The 20325-nt window shown below is 32.0% G+C and overlaps 1 protein-coding gene across 2 annotated transcripts in view; it reads left to right on the forward strand.

Moving 5' to 3' along the window:
* Nucleotides 1–17463, forward strand: part of GRIK2 (glutamate ionotropic receptor kainate type subunit 2) — a 651919-nt gene extending 634456 nt beyond the window's left edge. For both annotated transcript variants that reach the window (XM_042939447.1, XM_042939448.1), the window contains exons 16-18: nucleotides 3471–3721; nucleotides 14643–14777; nucleotides 17139–17463. In XM_042939447.1, coding sequence (XP_042795381.1) covers nucleotides 3471–3721; nucleotides 14643–14762 — 371 coding nt within the window. In that variant the 3' untranslated portion in view covers nucleotides 14763–14777; nucleotides 17139–17463. The remainder of the gene's footprint in view (nucleotides 1–3470; nucleotides 3722–14642; nucleotides 14778–17138) is intronic.
* Nucleotides 17464–20325: the final 2862 nt, after the last annotated feature.

Below are 20325 nucleotides of genomic sequence, written 5' to 3' on the forward strand. Positions count from 1 at the left end.
TTAACCACTGGGATGTTGCAATTTTTCAGATATTTTTGTCTAAAGTGTTTTTTCACTCATTTATGGCTATCTGTCCTTTTAAGCATTTGAGGATTGACTTTTAGTACAATACTTTGCATTATAGTAGATATATTTACAATTTCCTCAGTAGTTTTCTAATCAATCTTAAAATCCTCTTGTAAAAATACACATCTTCCTTGGAGGCAGCCTTGCCATGTACAAATGGCTTCTCTCGTTGCCACTCAGTGTTCTCATGGTTCCTGCCTTGCCAGCATTTGGATTGAGTCTGGGTTGGAGTTTGGGCAAAACTGAAGCTCTATCTATCTAACTAATAGCTGTTCACTTCATTAGAGCTAAGCACTTGGCTGTTCATGTCACAAGGAGGATGAAAGATACTTTTGTTCTTTGATCTCAATGTATCCTTGAGATTTTTCAACTAGATGAAATTTCAGTCCATGCTTGACTTCAACTAATATCTATATAGAAATTCTTCCCAAGGAGCATCAAATGATATACCAAAAGAAGTAATGATTTATTATTGAATTTTTTCTTTAAAAAATAATTACTTAAACTAAATCAGTGACAGAATGATAAGTAAAACATGGCAAGGATTTACTTTCATCACTTATGTTCCCTATATTATCTTGTTAAAGACCTCTAAATGAGGTATATTAACTTTGTAGCTTTGATTTAACCCAAATTCTATTTACACATTACTATATTTATGTTGGAAACAAGTATGGGGAAATTTGCTAGCAATGAGAAATTTTCAAGTTTACAGTAAGTGCTAGAAATAGGAAGCACAGTCAAGCAAGAAATTAAAGCGTGTCTATCATTTCTTGAAAAGTGGGTTGCTTTTGTCTGTGCCTTATTTTGAGAAAGTAGGGGGAGAATATTGTGTTTGAAGATATTAGAATAAACATTATAATGCAGTTTAATGGGTATGGCGAGTTGGCAATAAAATGGTATTCTTTCAGTATTGTTCAGGATGAGAAATAAGCTGTAATCAAAAATATTACTTGGCTAGATCAAGACTTTTTCATATTTGAAAGTCTACTTTTCAAGTCACTATCACCCCAAATTTTGCTTACAATTGTGCTCCCAGAAAAGAAACCACATTTAAATTTTTTTTAATTTTTTTAAAATTTATTTTTGAGGGAGAAAGGAGGGGGAGGGGCAGAGAGAGAGAGGGAGACACAGAATCTGAAGCAGGCTCCAGGCTCTGAGCTGTCAGCACAGAGCCCAATGCATGGCTCTAATCCACGAACCATGAGATCATGACCTGAGCCGAAGTTTGACGCTCAATCGACTGAGCTACCCAGGGGCCCCCAAATCACGTATTATATTAGTCATATGTGGCCATTTTCACAAGTTCTATCAGCACAAATTTGCTTCAGATGCTATATTTCTAATTAAAAGACATTTAATGAACTGCAGTTCTGCTTAAAGGAGATTTTTTTCCCCCTCAATCGAACATTTATTTTGCTGAGAATACACATGGTTAATCAGAATGGCAATTCAACGTAAAAGTGACCTTGAAGGTGGTGCTAGGTTAGATGCAGTGAACTAATGAAAACTTGATAGCCAAACAGATGGCCTTAATTTATGGTTTTTAAATACATGTCAGAGAGACTGAAAACACTAGGTTTTTACTCTTACATTATGTTAGGAATGCCTCAGTCAGATATTATGCTCCCCATAATATGAAATATTTATTGAGAGCCTATTATGTGAGATGATACATGATAGAAATAGATGATAGATAGATATACATAGATAGATAAATATAATCTATTCCAAATAGTTTATAATCTACATAGGAAAATAAGTCTCATCCTGAAAGGTAAATGATAATAACAATAAGAAGAAGAAGAATAAAAGTGACCTAGGCTGAGTGTCTAGTTAGTGATCAAAGTAGAAAGGGGCATCCACTGAGACCTGAAGTGGCTGAGGGACTGATTTTAAACTAAATATTTTCATCAGAGTGGCATTTGGAAGAGAGCACAGCAAAGAAGCCAAGAGGCAGACATTCCTTTATTATCATGAAGAATTAAATGTACAGTGAAAATAAAATATTTGAGTTCTAAATATAGGAATGGATAATGTCCCTTTTTTAGGAAAGCTGGAGAAATGTTGTATAGAAGCATTATAGTTACACATTTCTTCTGACTAACATTAAGGATTACGTTAAAGAAACAACTCACCAGCTGGATTTGGTAGATCATCACTCCTCCAACTTTTTCAACAGGCTATTTACTGCCTATGATTTCCCTAGTTTTTCTGCTTTTAGCCTGACTATTCTTGCGAAGAGAGTGAGGCCGAACTGGTCGTGTTATATTAAGCGAGTAAAAACAAGATATATAGTGGTATCCCTTTTGAGTCAGAAAAGTTTCCTGATGAGGTTTTTAATCACTCTTAGCAAAAATAAAGTTTCAGTATAGGTCCCTGTAGGTATATTTAAGTAAAAAAAAAAAAAAAAAAAAAAAGGTATCAGAGGCAATATTGAATACAAACTAAAATTAGTATTCTTATGTAAGCAGAAAAACTTATCAATGAGTATATGCAGAAAAATGGAATGTGCAGTATAGTGTTTGAGGAAAGAAGATGAAACTTTAGATACAGGCTATTTCCGGGTGGGAAAAAGAAGGAACACCAATCCCTTGAGATGGGTGTTGAAAGATACTTGTAGTTCAATATTATTCTATGCTTCTGGGCAACCAATTAGAAAAGCTATTACTTATCATATGATGGCTAATGCAGATTAATATCTACCCCCATTACCATATATACTAAATTTCATTTATACTGTTGCCACCACTGGAAAGAACATTTCCCTCCAAAGCACAAAATAATACATAAACTGTCCAAAAATCTTATGCATTGTCATTATGATTTTTGAATGATCCATGTCCTGCACAAGCTTTTTTCTTTTATTCATATAAAATAAAAAAAATAGAAATGATTACCTATGATTTGCAAAGTATTAGCTATCCCTGAATACAGCTTGTTAATCATAATTGCCTTAAATTATTGCACTTATTCATGCGAAACACAATTTTTCCCACAACTTTCCTAAAAATAGAGATTACTGGTTTATGAATGTTCTTTTTCAATGTGGAATGATTCCTAAATATTAGCGAACTATTCTGGCACTCTATAATGTCTTTTTTAGGTTTCTACCTCTGCTTTACTTATTTTCCAGTGCTGAGTTGTCTGCCTTTTAAAAAGAGACATTTTCTTCCTTAAAAACAAATTTTATTCTATCGTTCAACATCAGAAAGGGACTACTTTATCTTGTTACTTAACTGTCTGTTCTTTGTCATTTTCCGGTTGTTTTTTTTCTGTTGAACATAAATACTGGATTGCTTTGGAGTGTCTGGGAAAAGTTCTGCCCTCCTCTGATCATGTTAACCTTTAATTATAAAACCCCAGTTTCCTTGCAATAGCTAACCTATCTTCTCTCTTCTTAGGTTCTCCATACAGAGACAAAATCACCATAGCAATTCTTCAGCTGCAGGAGGAAGGCAAGCTGCACATGATGAAGGAAAAGTGGTGGAGGGGCAATGGTTGTCCAGAGGAAGAGAGCAAAGAGGCCAGTGCCCTGGGGGTTCAAAATATTGGTGGCATCTTCATTGTTCTGGCAGCCGGCCTGGTGCTCTCCGTTTTTGTGGCAGTGGGAGAGTTTTTATACAAGTCCAAAAAAAACGCTCAATTGGAAAAGGTAAATGTCACTTTTTTACAATTTAAAGCAATTGTTGTGATAATAAAACAAACTATTTTTGATCTTTCCAACCAAGGGTAATTCTTAGAACGGTGACTGCTAATTGTCTTCTGCCATTCATTATCTAACAAAGGTTCACAGAAAGAATCGTGATCAGCTTTGTGCTTTTTAATTTAAACATGATATGTTTAAATCGAAGCCAGCTTCAGAACAAGTGGCTATTTCTCCTTTTACTGAAGCCTGAAAAGGAAGAGACTTTGGCTGCTTGAAGTTCTTTGTGGTTAGTTTAATGGAGGAATATAGTTAATTAATGAAGGAAGCAAAAATAAGAAATTGTAATATGAAGAGAAGTACTTCTCTGCAGATAAAAGGTGCTTTAAAATACAATCCTGAAGAACAGTTTCAATTTAGAGGGTAAATGAAATTTTTGTTTGAAGATTTTTAGTGCAATAAATTTCTAATGGAAAAAAGAAATCTTAACTTGCATTGTGGAAATAACAGCTAATTTTCTAAATTAGTGAATATGTGAAAATAGTGTTCCTTTATTGCCATTTAATGTTACGTTTAATCCTTTATTCCTTTGCACCAGAGTCTTTAGAAGAATGTATATACACACCTGAGATTATTGCATATTTTCTTGGGATTTTAATACATTTAATATTTTGTACAAATGTCTTTCTGTTCCATTCTTGAAAAACTTGTGAATCTCATTCAAATTATATATTTATAGTGCTATAATTTCCTCAGTTCTATAAATATGAAGAATATTTATAGAAAGATCTCTTTCAGATGGTACATGACATGTTTTGTATGTAAATTTATAGCTCTAAACATGAAATACTGCTTTACCATTTTTAAGTCTTCTGGCATTTCATTTACTTTTTGTATGTAAACATCTCTGTTTTTAATTTTTTTAATGTTTATTTATTTTTGAGCGAGAGAGAATGTGAGCAAGGGAGGGGCAGAGAGAGAGGGAGACACAGAATCCGAAGCAGGCTTGAGGCTCTGAGCAGTCAGCACAGAACCCAAAATGGGGCTGGAACTCGTGACTGTGAGATCATGAGATCATGAGCAGAAGTCAGATGCTTAACTGACTGAGCCACCCAGGGGCCCCTCTTTTGTTTTTAATAAAAAAAACATTTTTTAGGGCTTAAGTTTTTAGACCTTGTGTCACGGTGATATTATATTCTCGTTCATATTCAAAAGGTTTATTAATTTTTATTGGTAAATATGAAGAGTAAAAATATGAAATTAAAAATAATATCATACATTAAGGTAAATGTATTCTGCAAATATTCTTTGAGCACTTACACCTTTAAAACTATTTTTGAAAAGCAAAAACGTTTTCCTGTGTCTTTGGTAATTTATGTTGCAATTACTTATCCTTCTGAAATCAAAATTTTGGATACAACATTTCTATATTTTTACTTAACTACAGTATTTAACATTTCAAAATAATGTTTTTATAAATGACTATTTTGATAGTCTCATTTTATCCGTGAGGAAAGTAACCAATTCAAATTTTGAAAAATCCCCCCCACAATATCCAGGATGGCTATATGTGCTGACTTAGCTAAGTCAAATATTTGTTGTGACTGACAACTAAGTCTAAGTACACTTTTTATGTTATGATCCTTTTTGTAGTGTCAAAATGAGTTTTAAAGTCAAATCCAAAGAACTGATCAAAGACAAAATATATTAACACATCAATTTCCATTTTTATTATAATTTGCCAATAAATGTGTTATTTGGTTAGATAATGCTTAAAATGAGTCCAAAAATACAGAAGGAATTTGGGTTTTCTAATTGGAACCTCAATCTCTCAAATCTTCTATATGTATTAAAGATATATCTCAGTATTAAAATAAAACAAATGAATTAATCTCTTTAAACATGTGGTATTCTATTGCTCTTGTCTCTTTGTCCTAGTCATATGATTTGCCTAGGCCATGTCTTTAACACACAATTAATGTATAAACATTCTGTTAAAAAACAGAACAAAAAACAAAAACAAAAAGCAAAGAATCTAGGGATTTAATTCTGTAAAAAACCTTCTTCAATATTATTATAAAAAACTAGTTTAGTTGGATTTTCCACATATCAACCAGCTCTCCTGAATTTCTATGGACCTGTAGGACCTAAAAAGTTAAGGAAAAGGAATCTAATGTACCCTTTTTGACTGAAATAGATGAAACATTACGTTGGAAAGAAACATCTATGTTGATATTACATGAGCATTATTAGTCATATTCCCCAATGCTTTTCACACCCTGTCTCCACATAGCTTCCAAAATGAAATCCAAATTCACTAGCTTAGCACATGAGGCACTTCGGGATCTGTCCCTACCATTGTAGTTTTATTTTTTGCTTCTCTCCAATTTGTACCTTTACTCTGGCCAGACTAAATTACTTTCAATTTTCCAAGGTCATTCAGCTTTTTCAAATCCTCTTCCATTTCATTTGAACAAATCTTGACCATTTTTCTACCTGGCAACCTCTCACCAGTCATTTTAGGTTAGGCATTCAAGACTAAGTATCAACTTGCCCAGAAAGCTTTCCTTAATCAATAGGATATAATGGATTTGGGTACATAACACAGTTATTTCCACAAGATGGTGTTAGGTTTTCATTTCCTATTTCAATGAAAAAAATATGACATGTACATTTTACTTTTTTATACTTAGGTGATTTCAGGTACTGTCATAATTCCAAAAACAGTTCCCCCTCCTTTGAGAAAGCTGGGAAGGTGTTTTGCCCATTTAAACCGCATCCATCATTAAGTCTAGATATCTTTTTTTTTCTGTGAAGCTTCTGCATATCTCCATTCTCCCTTAGCACACTATTTTAAGCATTTGTAGCTTTTTCTGTGTGGTTGCCTCCCTATTAGACTTTTAGTTCCTTTCGTCAAAGACCTAGTGTCTGGTTTGCATCTTTGAGGTCCCAAATAGTGCCTGTTGGCATAAGGTAGATTGATCTATCATCTATTTATTTACCTATTTCTTTGTATTTAAATTAATAATGAAGTTCATTCTAGTGAACTGTTTTAAAAAGTGTATCATAAAGAATAAAAAAGAACTGGGGCGCCTGGGTGGCTCAGTTGGTTGGGCGACCGACTTCGGCTCAGGTCATGATCTCTCGGTCCGTGAGTTCGAGCCCTGCGTCGGGCTCTGTGCTGACAGCTCAGAACCTGGAGCCTGTTTCAGATTCTGTGTCTCCCTCTCTCTGACCCTCCCCTGTTCATGCTCTGTCTCTCCCTGTCTCAAAAATAAATAAAACGTTAAAAAAATTTTAAAAAAGAATAAAAAAGAACTATGTTTCTACATAGTTCAAAAGAACTATATTTATAAAACAAATACTTGTAGGTTTATTAAAAGTGACCCATTTTATTTAGTGTGATAAATTAGGTTCTTGGGCTCAATTCTTCTTTAACTTTCTTGAGAAAAAGATTTTATTTAGTTATACAGTTTGTTTCGCACCTTACTTAATTTATTAACACTAGCCATAAAATATTCCTAGATTTTATCATGAAATATGCATGAGGACATATAGAAGTTCACAGTTTATTTACACTTGTAATTGTGCCTTTAATTACATTTTAAAAATAAGGTAAATATTTGTGAAATCATTCATTTACTCAATAATTAGTTATTGAGAGCCAAACATGTGATGAATTATATTTTTCACATTGAAGGTAAGCAACGATATATTATTCATAATTCCATAATTCTTTTCCCTTCTCTTTCTCCATTTTCTTCCTTCTTTCTTTAGGCTATAGTACTCCAGTATTAAAAAAAAAATGAAATTTCTTCTCTTTATCTAAATAGGCTGCCAGATACAATATAGACACAATTCTAGTTGAAAATGAACTTTATGGAAAAATTTATGAATATCTAATACCTTCCCATATCAAGTCTTACCTCTAATGAGGATAATATAATTAATAGGTATTATTATTACTATATAAAGTGGAAAATAAGATGTCTTTTATAGCACATGTTTTATAAAATATAAGTGGAATAAATAGGTCTTGATGACTATAACTTTATATTTTCAAGTTGTTTGATAATTAAGAGTAGTATAAGAAAGTACCATTTTTAAATGATGGCAGGTTAAATTGGAAAACAGAAGAAAATGCTGAAATATATAGACTTTAAAAATTCAAAAACTGTAAATTGCATTCCTTTCAGATAACCACAAGATGGTGTATTACAATTTTCATAATAATTCATGGTTTTAATTTTGATGCAGGTATTAATGCATCAAAGATACATTGCTTTTCATTTATTCAAACTTTTAAAATAAATAAATATTTATTTTTCTGATTTTTCCAAAGTATAACTTGACCATTTGGAAAGATCCTCGAAAACGTTTTTCTTTTTCTATTACGTCTGAAAAAGTAACTAATCAACATGTGAATTTTCTAATTTATTTCTTCTTGCCTTACCTTTTCCCTGATTTAAAAAATATTACTACTTAAGTTTCATTCAGTAAGAATCCAAGAAACTGTTGTGTATCTGAGGCAATTATCCGTGCATTTCAGATTACATGGATATGTTTGAAAGTCCTGTTTCTCTCTAAGTCTTACTGTATAACTGAAAAAAACTACTTAATATACAGAATTTTGTTTTGCCCGGTAGTATGTATTAGAGTATATTGGTTTTGTAAGCATGAATTAGACGTGATTGTAATAATTTTAATTTTCATTAAACTATTTTATGACATAATTCATTTATGTTTAAAAGTACTCATTTCTTAAATATTTTAAGATGTCCTCTTTTAAAAGATGTACATAATTCTGACTTCTTTTGATTTCCACAAGAATAGTAATATAACTTACATAGTTTAATATTTTGTCTGATTTATATACAGAAATATTTTCTTTCTTGTGCAATTGAAATGTATTTGCCTGTAAAGATTGTTTTTGTTGAATAGTTTGAACATGAATCTTTGAGTTTCCTGACATGAAAAATCTTAGCAACAAAAATACTCTTTATTAAGTATAAACAAAATGTCTTAAAAATGTCTGAGAAATAAAAAATATAAATTATTGCTCAGATATTGAATTTGTATTGATTTGAGTTTTCCTTTAAGATGATTGAAGTACATTGTAAGAACTATTTTGTCTTGTTGTTTTCCATGATATAGTACATTTTAGTCAATGCAGTTCTTTGTATTATAGAATGCTGGTATATCATACTCCAGATAACCTCTAAATAATGATGTTTTTTCCAGACACTGAAAGTTAAAAATGTTTTTGAGAGCACATACAATGCTCTTTGGTCTAGAGTTGAATAACAAATGTAAAAGGAAGTTGTAACTCACAGAAAGCCAAAGGAATGAAAACAATGCAATTTGGGGGAATGATAAAGAGAAAATCAGGGTGGTTTAGTTTAAAGCTGCAAGACTAGGGATCCTAGATGAAAGAGTATGTATTAGGAAACACTTTCAAAGCTGACTGAATCTGTATTTCATGGAACCATAAGAATGAAAACAGGTTGTTGCTTTCAGAATGCCGAAGAATTTTGTTCCATCAGGAGCAATGCTTTTTACAAGAAGTCATTTATTGAATAAGATATAGGAGTGCAAATACTCTTATAAATCAACAGTACAGATTTCAATATTTACCTTTTGCAAGTAATGCCTATTAACAAAACACAGAATAGCTGTGCCTTTCATTGATTTAATGTATGAAATTTTAATGACATTTAAAATTTTAGAAGTTAAAAGTTCTAAGTAAATTTTCAGTATAATAAAATTTAGCCATAAAACATGTTGCTATTCAAAAGTTAAAAGTTGCAAAAAAAAAAAACTTTGGACAAATAGTTCATTATGTATTGTCTTTAAGTTACTGCTTTTCTCTGAGAGCAGAGCATCTCTTCATTTCTATAAATGACCTAAATAAAGATTAACTGGATGGCTTTTAAAAATGTTTTTAAACATAAATATAAAATCATACTTAAAAATGAGATGCCAATCTTTATTTTATTCGCCAACCTAGTTCCAAATCAGCAAAAGGATTTTTAAGTCATTTGTTTATGATGAGCCATCCTGTTTATGCCCATAAAGGATGTTTTAAAATTGTAGTTTGACTGATAATAATTTCACTACCTTGTTTTTAGAAATGACTTTAGAGTTTCTGAAGAGCAATGTCTCATTTGAATACAGTGTTACCCTGAGGAGTGTGCAATGATCATTATCCATATTGTGCAGATGAGGTTTTGTCCCAAGGGTCAAGTGGTTCCCAAAGTCAAAGATGCCTCGTCTTACACGACTTAAGCTATAACATATTGCACAAGTGGCGACAGCATATTTAATTATTTCTCCTAATAGTTTTCCTTCCTGAAGTTGCATTGATGAAATGTGTGGAGTAGGAGTTTAAAATAGATAAAAAGACTGTGGGCTTTGATCATAAGCACTGTCTAGTTATTTCACTTTCCTAGACAATTAAGCATGAGTTTTGGAATAAAAAAAAAAGATTTGAGGTCACTTCTCAACTTTATTCAACTTTGGATAAAATTATTTAATCTTTCCATACATCACTTAAAATACACAAATAAATGAGTTATGAATATAACATAGATGAAAGTTTTAAAAATTAAGATCGTTAATATACATGGAAGTTTTTGCATGTGTCTGGCATATAATAAGCAGCAGTTGCTATAACATATTTATTATTATTCATAAAGCTGATACATTTTAACTTCTGGATCTTAAAAAGAGAGAGCTTTCCTGGAATTAGGCATTAGATATTTAGATGTTATATGTTTGTTGAAAATTGTATGAGTATGACAACTAGCAAGAATGTGATGATTAACATTGCTTTTTCTTAAAAATGCATTTCATAGTTATATTGACCAAGGTGGTGTTGAAGCTTTTCAGACTTTATTTATTGATTTTTCTAGCTTAAGTAGGGGAAGTATAAAAATGTATGATGATGCTTCATCTTTCTGTGTCACTGTATTTGCTAAATGCAATATAAAATATTCAGCAATTGTTTCTGTAAGAGTCAAGGTTTCTGAGAATATTTTAATCTTTGGGTAAGTTTATCATTGTAAAATAATCCAGGCTAAAGCATAGGATGCTTTGTCATTTTATTCATTAAAAAATGTATTTCTTTTTGCCCCATAATTTTTTGTCTGATTTATTACTTATTATTCAAAAATTAACATTTATTAAGAACAGCATCCAGGTAAAAGGCTCTACTGAAATTCAAATCACTGTTAATGAAGCAAGCTAAGATAATAAAGCATTCGTAGAATGGTAATCAAGAGAACAGCATTCTTCTTTTAGTTCTCATGCCAGTTACATGCATAACCTTAGATAGATAACGACTTCTTGAGTTTGAGTTTCTCTAGCTGTAAAATTAAAGTGATTAAGCAATAAGATCACTACAGAAACTGCATGTAAAAAGTCCCGTCTGACAGCTGCAAAGCTTATCTAAATAACATATTTTTTTCAAAATGATAGCTGCTCTAGAACTGAATATCAAGATCAAAGTTGCTATATATATTTTTGACATGAATGTATTAACTAGTCACTTTCCATCTCTCATTGCTTCACTGTTACATTCATATAGCCTTAGGTCAATTTATACTTTTGATGTACAGCATTAGCTCTTTGATATTTTAAAAATACTGTTAATTAAAAAGAGTATAAATCAAAAGGAATGTGTCATATTAAATGACAATTATTTTCTCCATTTAATACAGCAATGCCTATATAAAATATTGCATCTTATATTCTTTATACTTTTATTCCATTTTAGTTATTATTTAGTTGATTAGCTATTATCTAATATGGGATAATTGTATGCAGGGATCAGTGACTGGGTTTGTCTTCACTATATGTGATTTGGACTTCATGGTCAAATGGCCCACAGCATAAAAATTAATTAGAAAAGTGTCTGAGAACAGACTGGTTATCCATGACCAGATGACAAACAATTTATTTTATTTTATTTTATTTTATTTTATTTTATTGTTAATTCATTTATTATTTCTGAGAGAGAGAGAGAGAGAGAGAGCACACAGGCGCACAAGTGGGGAAGGGGTAGAGAGAGAGAGGGAGACACAGAATCTGAAGCAGCTCCAGGCCCTGAGCTGTCAGAGCAGAGCCCAACGTGGGGCTCAAACTCAGGGCTCAAATTCAGGACCCGTGAGATCATGACCTGAGCCGACGTTGGACACTCACCCGATTGAGCCACCCAGGTGTCCCCAGATTACAAGCAATTTAAAGGACAAGCACAAAACAAAACAACTTAGGAACACCTAGGTGGTTCAGCTGGTTGAGCTTCCAACTTTGGCTCAGGTCATGATCTCATGGTTCTCGAGTTGGAGCCCCATGTTGAGCTCTGTGCTGTCAGCACAACAACCCTCTTGGGATCCTTTGTCCCCCTCTCTCTCTGTGCCCCTCCCCCACTCACACTCTCTGAAAATTAAATACAACATTAAAAAAGGCAGATTAGTTGATATAAGCTAGTATATATTAGAATATTGAGCTACAAATCTGATAGAAGTAGCTTGAATATTTTAGATGGCATTTCAAGTAGGAAATTTCAAGTATGCAAAAATGGTTGGAAATTATTCTGAATGAATAGTAGAGTATCATTTATACTATCAAAGAATAGACAGCAAGACATGTAAAATAGTTTCCGCTTTAAAAAATAAATACTAAATACAGACTTGATCGTACTGTATAATATTTTATGATTATTTCTCCTCTGGGTGATAAATGACAACATATTTTCAAGTTGAAAGTGACAAGCTTCAAAGTTTAAAAATTCAAATTGGTTATTTTTCATCAGTTGCTGTTTTTAAAAAAGACATTGATAGATATAAAGGTCTTAACTTAAAAGTGGAGTTTATGCCAGTGTACAGTGGGGAACATATTTACAACTAGATTTCTAATATTAAAAAAATTATGTGTTTTGCCAAGTGCTGTCACATCATGTGATCATATAAACATACCTGTAAATTCGAAAGTTAAGCTATTCAGAATAAATTATTCTATACACCAATAATGATAATCGTGGAACATTTTTTCTGTGGACTATTTATGTTGTCTTATTATATACTCCAAATAAAAATACAGCTTTATTTTAAAACAATGTAAATATAGCCACATTTATACTTTTAAAGTTTCCGGACCTTCATCCTTTATAGAATTAGAGATGTGTAAATACAGGTTGCCTCATTAAATATAGTGAATTTTATAATGAGTTTTACTAATTTAAATGCAATTATACATGCTAACAGCTCAAAGATTTAAATTTTCATTTTCAGGAATCTTCTATTTGGTTAGTGCCACCCTACCATCCAGACACTGTTTAGTAAACTTTTGAAACTTACTAAAAGAGGTTTTTAATAATGGTTAGTATCCTTGTGCCTTTCTTTTTTCTTTTTGTAGTCTGTTATATTAATGTGGAGAAACATTTTTGTTGTTGTTTTCACCCTAAGAAAGTTACCTTATTTAATGACACAATTTGTGGTTTTCTATTCCTAAGAAGTGATTTGAAAAGCAACATAGTTTCTTTCTCTTCCTCTCACCCTTCCTATTTGTCTTCCCTCCCTCTCTACTTCCTTCCTCCCCTCTCTATTGCTCTCTTTTTCTTTTATTCTTTATTCTGCCTCTCCTTTCTCCTCTCCTCCTCCCCACCCCCTTTTTCTTCTTCTTTATTATAATCCAAGAAACTCCTGTTACATGCACTTGGGTTTTTCAAAACCTTATTTAATATTTCAATAAAAAGGCATTTTTAAAGTTCCAATTATTATATGAAGTAGGAAAGACAGATGGTCTCTTGAATGACATTAGAACTTTATTTAAAAGTTAGTAATTTTTTGGCAACATACGGCACAGGGAAACAACTATAATTCACAATCATTTCTGAAGTTTCAACTTTAGATTTTAACACAGATTACAATATGGAATTTGTATTCTAAAGCTTTAAAAAAAAGTAGAGAATATGTTTTTGTCTTAGTGCCACAAATGAACAGTGTTTTATGATATCATTAAATTCTTTAAATTTTCCATGTAGATTCTAAACTCTTACTGAGATCTAAATTTTTCATAGTTTTGTGAAGGATTAAAAATATTCTACAAGAAGAGAACCCATGGTTTCACGGTGACTTTATTAATAACCTAAAATAAAACTATTTTCCAGGTAAACATACACTAATAGATAAAGAGAACTGGTAAAATACCACTCATTCCAAGAAAAAAATAGTAAAAGTAGTAATTTGACATTAAATAAAACCAAGCTATTGGTTGGTTGATTAAAGGCTGCTTGATTAAAATGTTCACTTTCTAATAGTTTTGTAGACTAGATAAAGCCTAAAATAGTAATGGCGGGGTCACATGCTTATAATTTTCAGAACTTCTAAATTTGTAAATATAATTTATTTAAGATAATTTTCATTTGTAAAAGGTGATGGTATTGTGGTTTTTGATTGGTGCAGACTTTTTTAACCTACATTTTATATTACTCAACAATATAAATGTTATATAAAATTACTTAAAAGAATTTTATATGCCTTTATTTGTAGTCTGAAGTTAAGTATAGGGTACTAAATATACTTTACTCTTTCACTTACTAGAAATAAAATTGAGTCATTTCATAGTTGAATGGGTATGTATATTTATAAAATTTTTTTCTCAAAGGAAATCAGCTGTTTAGGACACTCTTTTAGTATGGACAAAAAATAATAATTAGTTTATTTGAACTAATATATTCAAAATGTCTAAAAATCGAGTTTGCCAAGAAGAGGGTTTTATTTAGCATTGCAAAATTTATTCATTTTAAATGAAGGCTTATTTCAAACAATTCAACGTTTTTCACATCCTATAACATTTTAAAGTGTCAATGGCATCAAGTTCTGACCTTGTTTTATTATCTAATCAATTCTTCTGTTAAATGTTTCAACAGAGAGCCAAGACTAAGTTACCTCAAGACTATGTATTCTTCCCCCTTTTGGAGTCAGATTTTTCCATTTCTACAGTGTTGTCATCATCACCATCTTCATCATCATTATCATCATGTTCTTAATAAGTACATCTAATAGTAGGTATTAAGCAATGAGAAACACTGTGTCCATCTACTGGCTGTCAGTGTCATATAAATCCTTTAATAGAAATCTAATTCATGAACTTCTGAACTGTATAATTTAACACATTATAAATAATGCATGGCAGTAACTGTAGTTAATGGGAAATCCATGTGTAGCATTTAATCATCACCCATTACAAGTACTAATAAATTAATATTTTTACTAATTTAATGTTATTAAACAAATGCCAAAGTTTTACCTGATTAATCAGATAACTCATAGACATGCATTTTACTAAGCTTCTGAAAAAACTTTTAAGCAAATGAATTAAATGCACTGTAAAATTAGAATTCAAATATTAGGGTCATGGGTAGCTGTTGTTAAAATTCAGTCAACATTTAAAGAATACATGTGTGCTCATTCATTGCCATGAGAATTTGATTTCTGCTCTTTACAATTTAGTGAGAAGGATACACAGAAGACAGTGAGGCCAGATAGAAAAACATGACAATGAGTGCAAAATGCTAGAGGGACAAAACCACATTGAATGAAATAACGATTCTGGTCATTTGGAAAGTGATTTCTGAATAACTGAAAATATGAGTCATGTCCTGAGATAAGGGATAAAGTTGGATTGATATGAAGGGTGAAAGAATTCTGCAGGGCACTAGAGCAAGAAGCGAAGGAGAAAAAAATCCTGAAGGTCCAAGCAGAGAAGAGTATATGTAGAGAAAAAAGAAATGGAGAGGGGAAAGTGAGGAGGAAGGAGGAAAGCTGTATCACAGAAGTCATGATGGGGAAAAAACAGGACATTTGGATTTTATCTGTTTGTTGGACAAGGAAATGCTATTAATAACTGGTTTAAAAATAGATTTTTCTGTTAGTTGTGAGCCTTTGGAGAAGGGTAGCCTAGACATTAGAGTTGGGAATACCAATAAGGAAACTGTTCAGGAACCCATAGAAGAGAAATGAAGATATAGCCAATAATGGACAAGAAGATACTAAGGCAGGGTCAAAAATCACAACATTGGGTATCAGGATATATTGGTGTAGTCTCAGGTATGAGCCACAGAAAGTGATTTATTTGCCTTTTCTCTGAATCAGATTTCTGTCACATAGATGCCTACTTTAGTTCAAAGTATTAGTTTGAATGACACAAAAGATTATGCATGCAAAATATTTTTACAAACATAAGGCACATATATGGTATGAAATATTTTATCCTGTATTATTTTGGAATTAGCCTAAACTGATAAACGATAAAGCAGCAACATCTAAAGGAAAAAATGTCTTCATACGCAAACTTGATTAGGTTTATTTCACTGTTTTCATATCACTGTTAGGAATTGTATAAACTTTTCATATTTGTCCACATTTTTGGTTGTTGTTCGTACTTTTAGTGCTTGCACAGAAAGAGCCTAAGTCTCAGCCCATCTGAATTCCAACTACAATATGGAACTTGTCCATGAATCTGATTCATATGTAACTAATACATGTGTATCTCAACTAACTGGGGAAGGAGAGTAACAAAATTTTGTTTCACATATATGACTCTGTAATAGGAATTGTGAGGAATGTGTTATAATGAGCCCCAGATATACAGAATTTCTAACAAAATCTTTTGCCAATGAAATGGGAATTAAAATAATATTTATAGGGTCATTTTTTCTTCATGGAATAACTTATTTGCCAGCTTTCAGTCATGAAGCCTATGTTGACAAAAAAATTAATATTCATGTATTTTTAACGTGCTACAGTTTGTCATTTCATGATTAAATCATATCTGTTTGTAATCATCATCAATAGCTTTATAGGCATAATCACACCAAGATATGATGAATACCAGAAATTATTTTCCATGTTTTTATGTCTAAATGTGTGAGTACTATTTTTGTTCTGTTTTGAGATGCACAATGTAGAATCCATGTTTAAAGAAAATTTTCATATTTCATGTTGTGATTTAAAAGTAGTACATTTCTTCTATTTGTTAAAAAATCAAGAATGGATTTCTGGTTATTGATTTGTGTATATGTGTTTGTATTTAAATTTTAAGGTAGATTTATATTTCACGATGTTAATAAATTTTACATCTGAAAATCTTATTCAACATATACGTACTATATGCATTCCTTGTTGGCAGTTAATTTCACTGTCGGGTGGAGATTTTCTTTAAACTAGCCCACTTTGATAAAAATATTTGAAATATCATGAGTTGTTTATTAAAAGTGCAACAACTGTTATAATCTTCTTAATGAAATATTTCAAACCTTCAAGGCTTTTATGTTGACAAGCCTGTTGAAAATGAGTTTAATATTATTTCTGGGCAGTTGCAGTGTATCTGTTTTGTAATATTTCATTCTCTGTGTTGTTCCTAGAGGTCCTTCTGTAGCGCTATGGTGGAAGAACTGAGGATGTCCCTGAAGTGCCAGCGACGGTTAAAACACAAGCCACAGGCCCCAGTTATTGTGAAAACAGAAGAAGTTATCAACATGCACACATTTAACGACAGAAGGTTGCCAGGTAAAGAAACCATGGCATAAAGCTGGGAGGCCAAACACCCAAGCACAAACTGTCGTCTTTTTTTCCAAACAATTTAGCGAGAATGTTTCCTGTGGAAATATGCAACCTGTGCAAAATAAAATGAGTTACCTCATGCCGCTGTGTCTATGAACTAGAGACTCTGTGATCTAAGCAGTTGCAATGATCAGACTTGATTTGCAAGCATCACGGATCAACCAAGTTACACTGGGTTACACTGTTTATCATGGGTTCCTCCCTTCTTCTGAGTGAATGTGACATGCGCATTTTGTGGCTGGTTTCAAATGCAGTCCAGTAGGAAATTACAGGTTCCTTTTGAAGTCCAACTGTTGCCAGGAGGTGGAAAATCGATGCCCCAAGGGTAACCAGTAAAAAAAAAAAATCATTAAAGAATAAAAATACTTGGAATCAGCAAAAACTGTAGTGATACAAGAAACAGTACAGTCTTCTGACACCCAGGTAATAGAGGTGATGATGTTACTAGCCCCCAGCTACTCAGTATAATATCATCTGAATAGACAATATGTGTTTATAGGATGTGAAAAAAAAATGTAATGCAAAACAAATCTGAATTTCATGGCAAGTGGAATATAAAGCAGATATTCATCAGTGTTTTTCTTTCTTTCTTTCTTTCTTTTGACAGTCTGTGTCACTGATTGAGATAGAAATGTCAATTACCAAGGCAATAATGTTTTTCTTAAATTTACTAAAGCAGGAGATTTAGCATACAACTCTACCAGATCCTTACCCTACCCCCTTATACCCTTTCCCCAATCCCATCCCCCGAATAAAATGGCAACAGTTGGTTCAGAGATTCTGAATGAAAAAGGATGATGTTCTGCAATCTTTGTCTTAAGTCGTAAAAGAGGGCTGAGTATTGATGGTTATGTGGAAGACTGAAGCTTTCATTCTAACATTCAGATATGTTCATCTAAACCCTCGTTCCTGCTCTAAATGAACTTGATGGAGCCTGGGCAGATCTCAGTGAAAGGAGAAAGGGGACTGTTCATCTATAGAAAAGTATGTGTGGAGAACTTCGAAGCGGACTGCATTTATCAATACAGTCACAATGTTAAATGAACAAAATTCTTGAGCAGTTTTTTTCAAAAAAATGTTCAGGTTTATTTGTGGAAATGCAAGATTTCTATGAAAATAGTTTTTGTATGGAAATTTTTGTAATACTTTTTATCAACAAAATAAGAACATGTGTTCCTGTCAGGGGTGTGATGCCAAGCATGAATGGTAGTGCGTGTGCACCACCAACGTTTGGTGAAAACTATTTTTATCAAGAAAAAAAGGAATCATAGAAGAGAAATATTTTCAAGTTAGATAATATAAAAGCTAGGTGCACTACCACCACTGCTTACCATGCCACACCCCTGGTTTCCACGAGGCTGATAACATACTGTAATGAACAATTGTGTGTAAAATGGTAAAAGACACAGACCTCTTGACAACATTGTGATAACAGTTGAGTGCACACAGTTTGCTGTTTGAATCCAATGCACAAAATTAAAAAAAAAAAAACATTAAAATTATGTCCATTTTACTTTCAGCTTTGACTTTCATTTTTCTCTTGTATGTGTAAATGAATGCACAATATGTTCATTGCATTCAGGGAATTCAGGGATCCTGAATCCTTCTAGATCATCAAGGATGGCCACTTCCCAACCACCTGGAGAAAAGAAGAAAAAGGCTCAGTGATGAACTACACAGATGTAGGAAAAGCTGGACTGGGCTGTAATGTAATCTCTAGGTTTATGGCAGTTTAAATGAGAAAAATAGCTGTTCTAGAAGCAGCAGTCATGATCTTACTTTTTCCACGAGTAGATATTGACTATATTCATAGGGTTGTGTAAGACTGTGTAATGTTTACTAATAGTATATTTGAAGTTTAACCCATGTCCAACTTAAGAATTCCTTGTGCGTTGATAATTCAGCAAAAGGAGAGGAAGAGATAGGCTCAATACCAACAAATTAGTAATGATGTGGTTTAGATGTTAACATCCTGACAGAACTTTGTTTTAAAGCAAAAAAGGTAACCATTTAAATTAGAAGTGACCAAAAAGAAAAGAAAAAAGAAAAGCCTCTGTATTTTTTTAAACTCAGAGAAGTTGAATAATCAAATTGCTGATATCTAATTAAATTAAAAATTAAATGAACAAGTATTTTGAAAATTTCTAGTATCAGTTATTTTAAATTAAAATTCATATTTCCATGATGATTTTGTTACCAAATTTAATTTTGGAGAGATACACAAGCCACTCCTAAACATCTCAGCATTATTTTTTTTACATGGTAAATAGACTCAACATATCTCATAAAAATGTTCAGATTTTGGATAATATTAAGTTTTTTTATTGATTAGATTCTAATCATATTTTAAATCAGTTTTTAATTTTAATTCTTCATTATATTAAACTAACTTAATAATAGACAGGAAATTACAACTTTAATTATTTGTAAGAAGTCAGGAAATAATGATTTCAATTTTTCATAAAATGTGGCAGTCATTTTATTCAAGTATTAAAACATTTTGAAAAGTGTAAAAAAACCTTCTGTATTTTAACTCTAATGGTAATTTAGGATATATAAACAGTGTATAATATTGAATTTTTATCCATTTCCTAAAAGGTTTCTACATTATTGCCAAACAGATATTTCCCTACTTAATAGGTACTTATGCATCTATGAGATACTATTCTTAATCTTAATAAAATCTTGGTTACTTTAAAAATAATTTCAACCAGTGAAAAAATGTGTCTTCTCTCTGGGAAGGTAGTATATGGAGTAAGCATTTTTCTCTAGCCTAGTATTTAAATTGTAAGAAGGACAGGAAGAGAACACCTATTACAATCAACAACATAACCTGACAACTTCAGGTAATCAATGGAGGTACATATATCATAAGTAACTCCAGCCACTATGAAACACTAGCGGTGTGGATTCACATATGCCATAACTAAATAACCCTAACCAGATTAAAACACCAATGATCTATCATCTATCTATCTATCTATCTAA

Source organism: Panthera leo, chromosome B2 (assembly GCF_018350215.1).
Source record: "Panthera leo isolate Ple1 chromosome B2, P.leo_Ple1_pat1.1, whole genome shotgun sequence".
NCBI lineage: Eukaryota > Metazoa > Chordata > Mammalia > Carnivora > Felidae > Panthera > Panthera leo.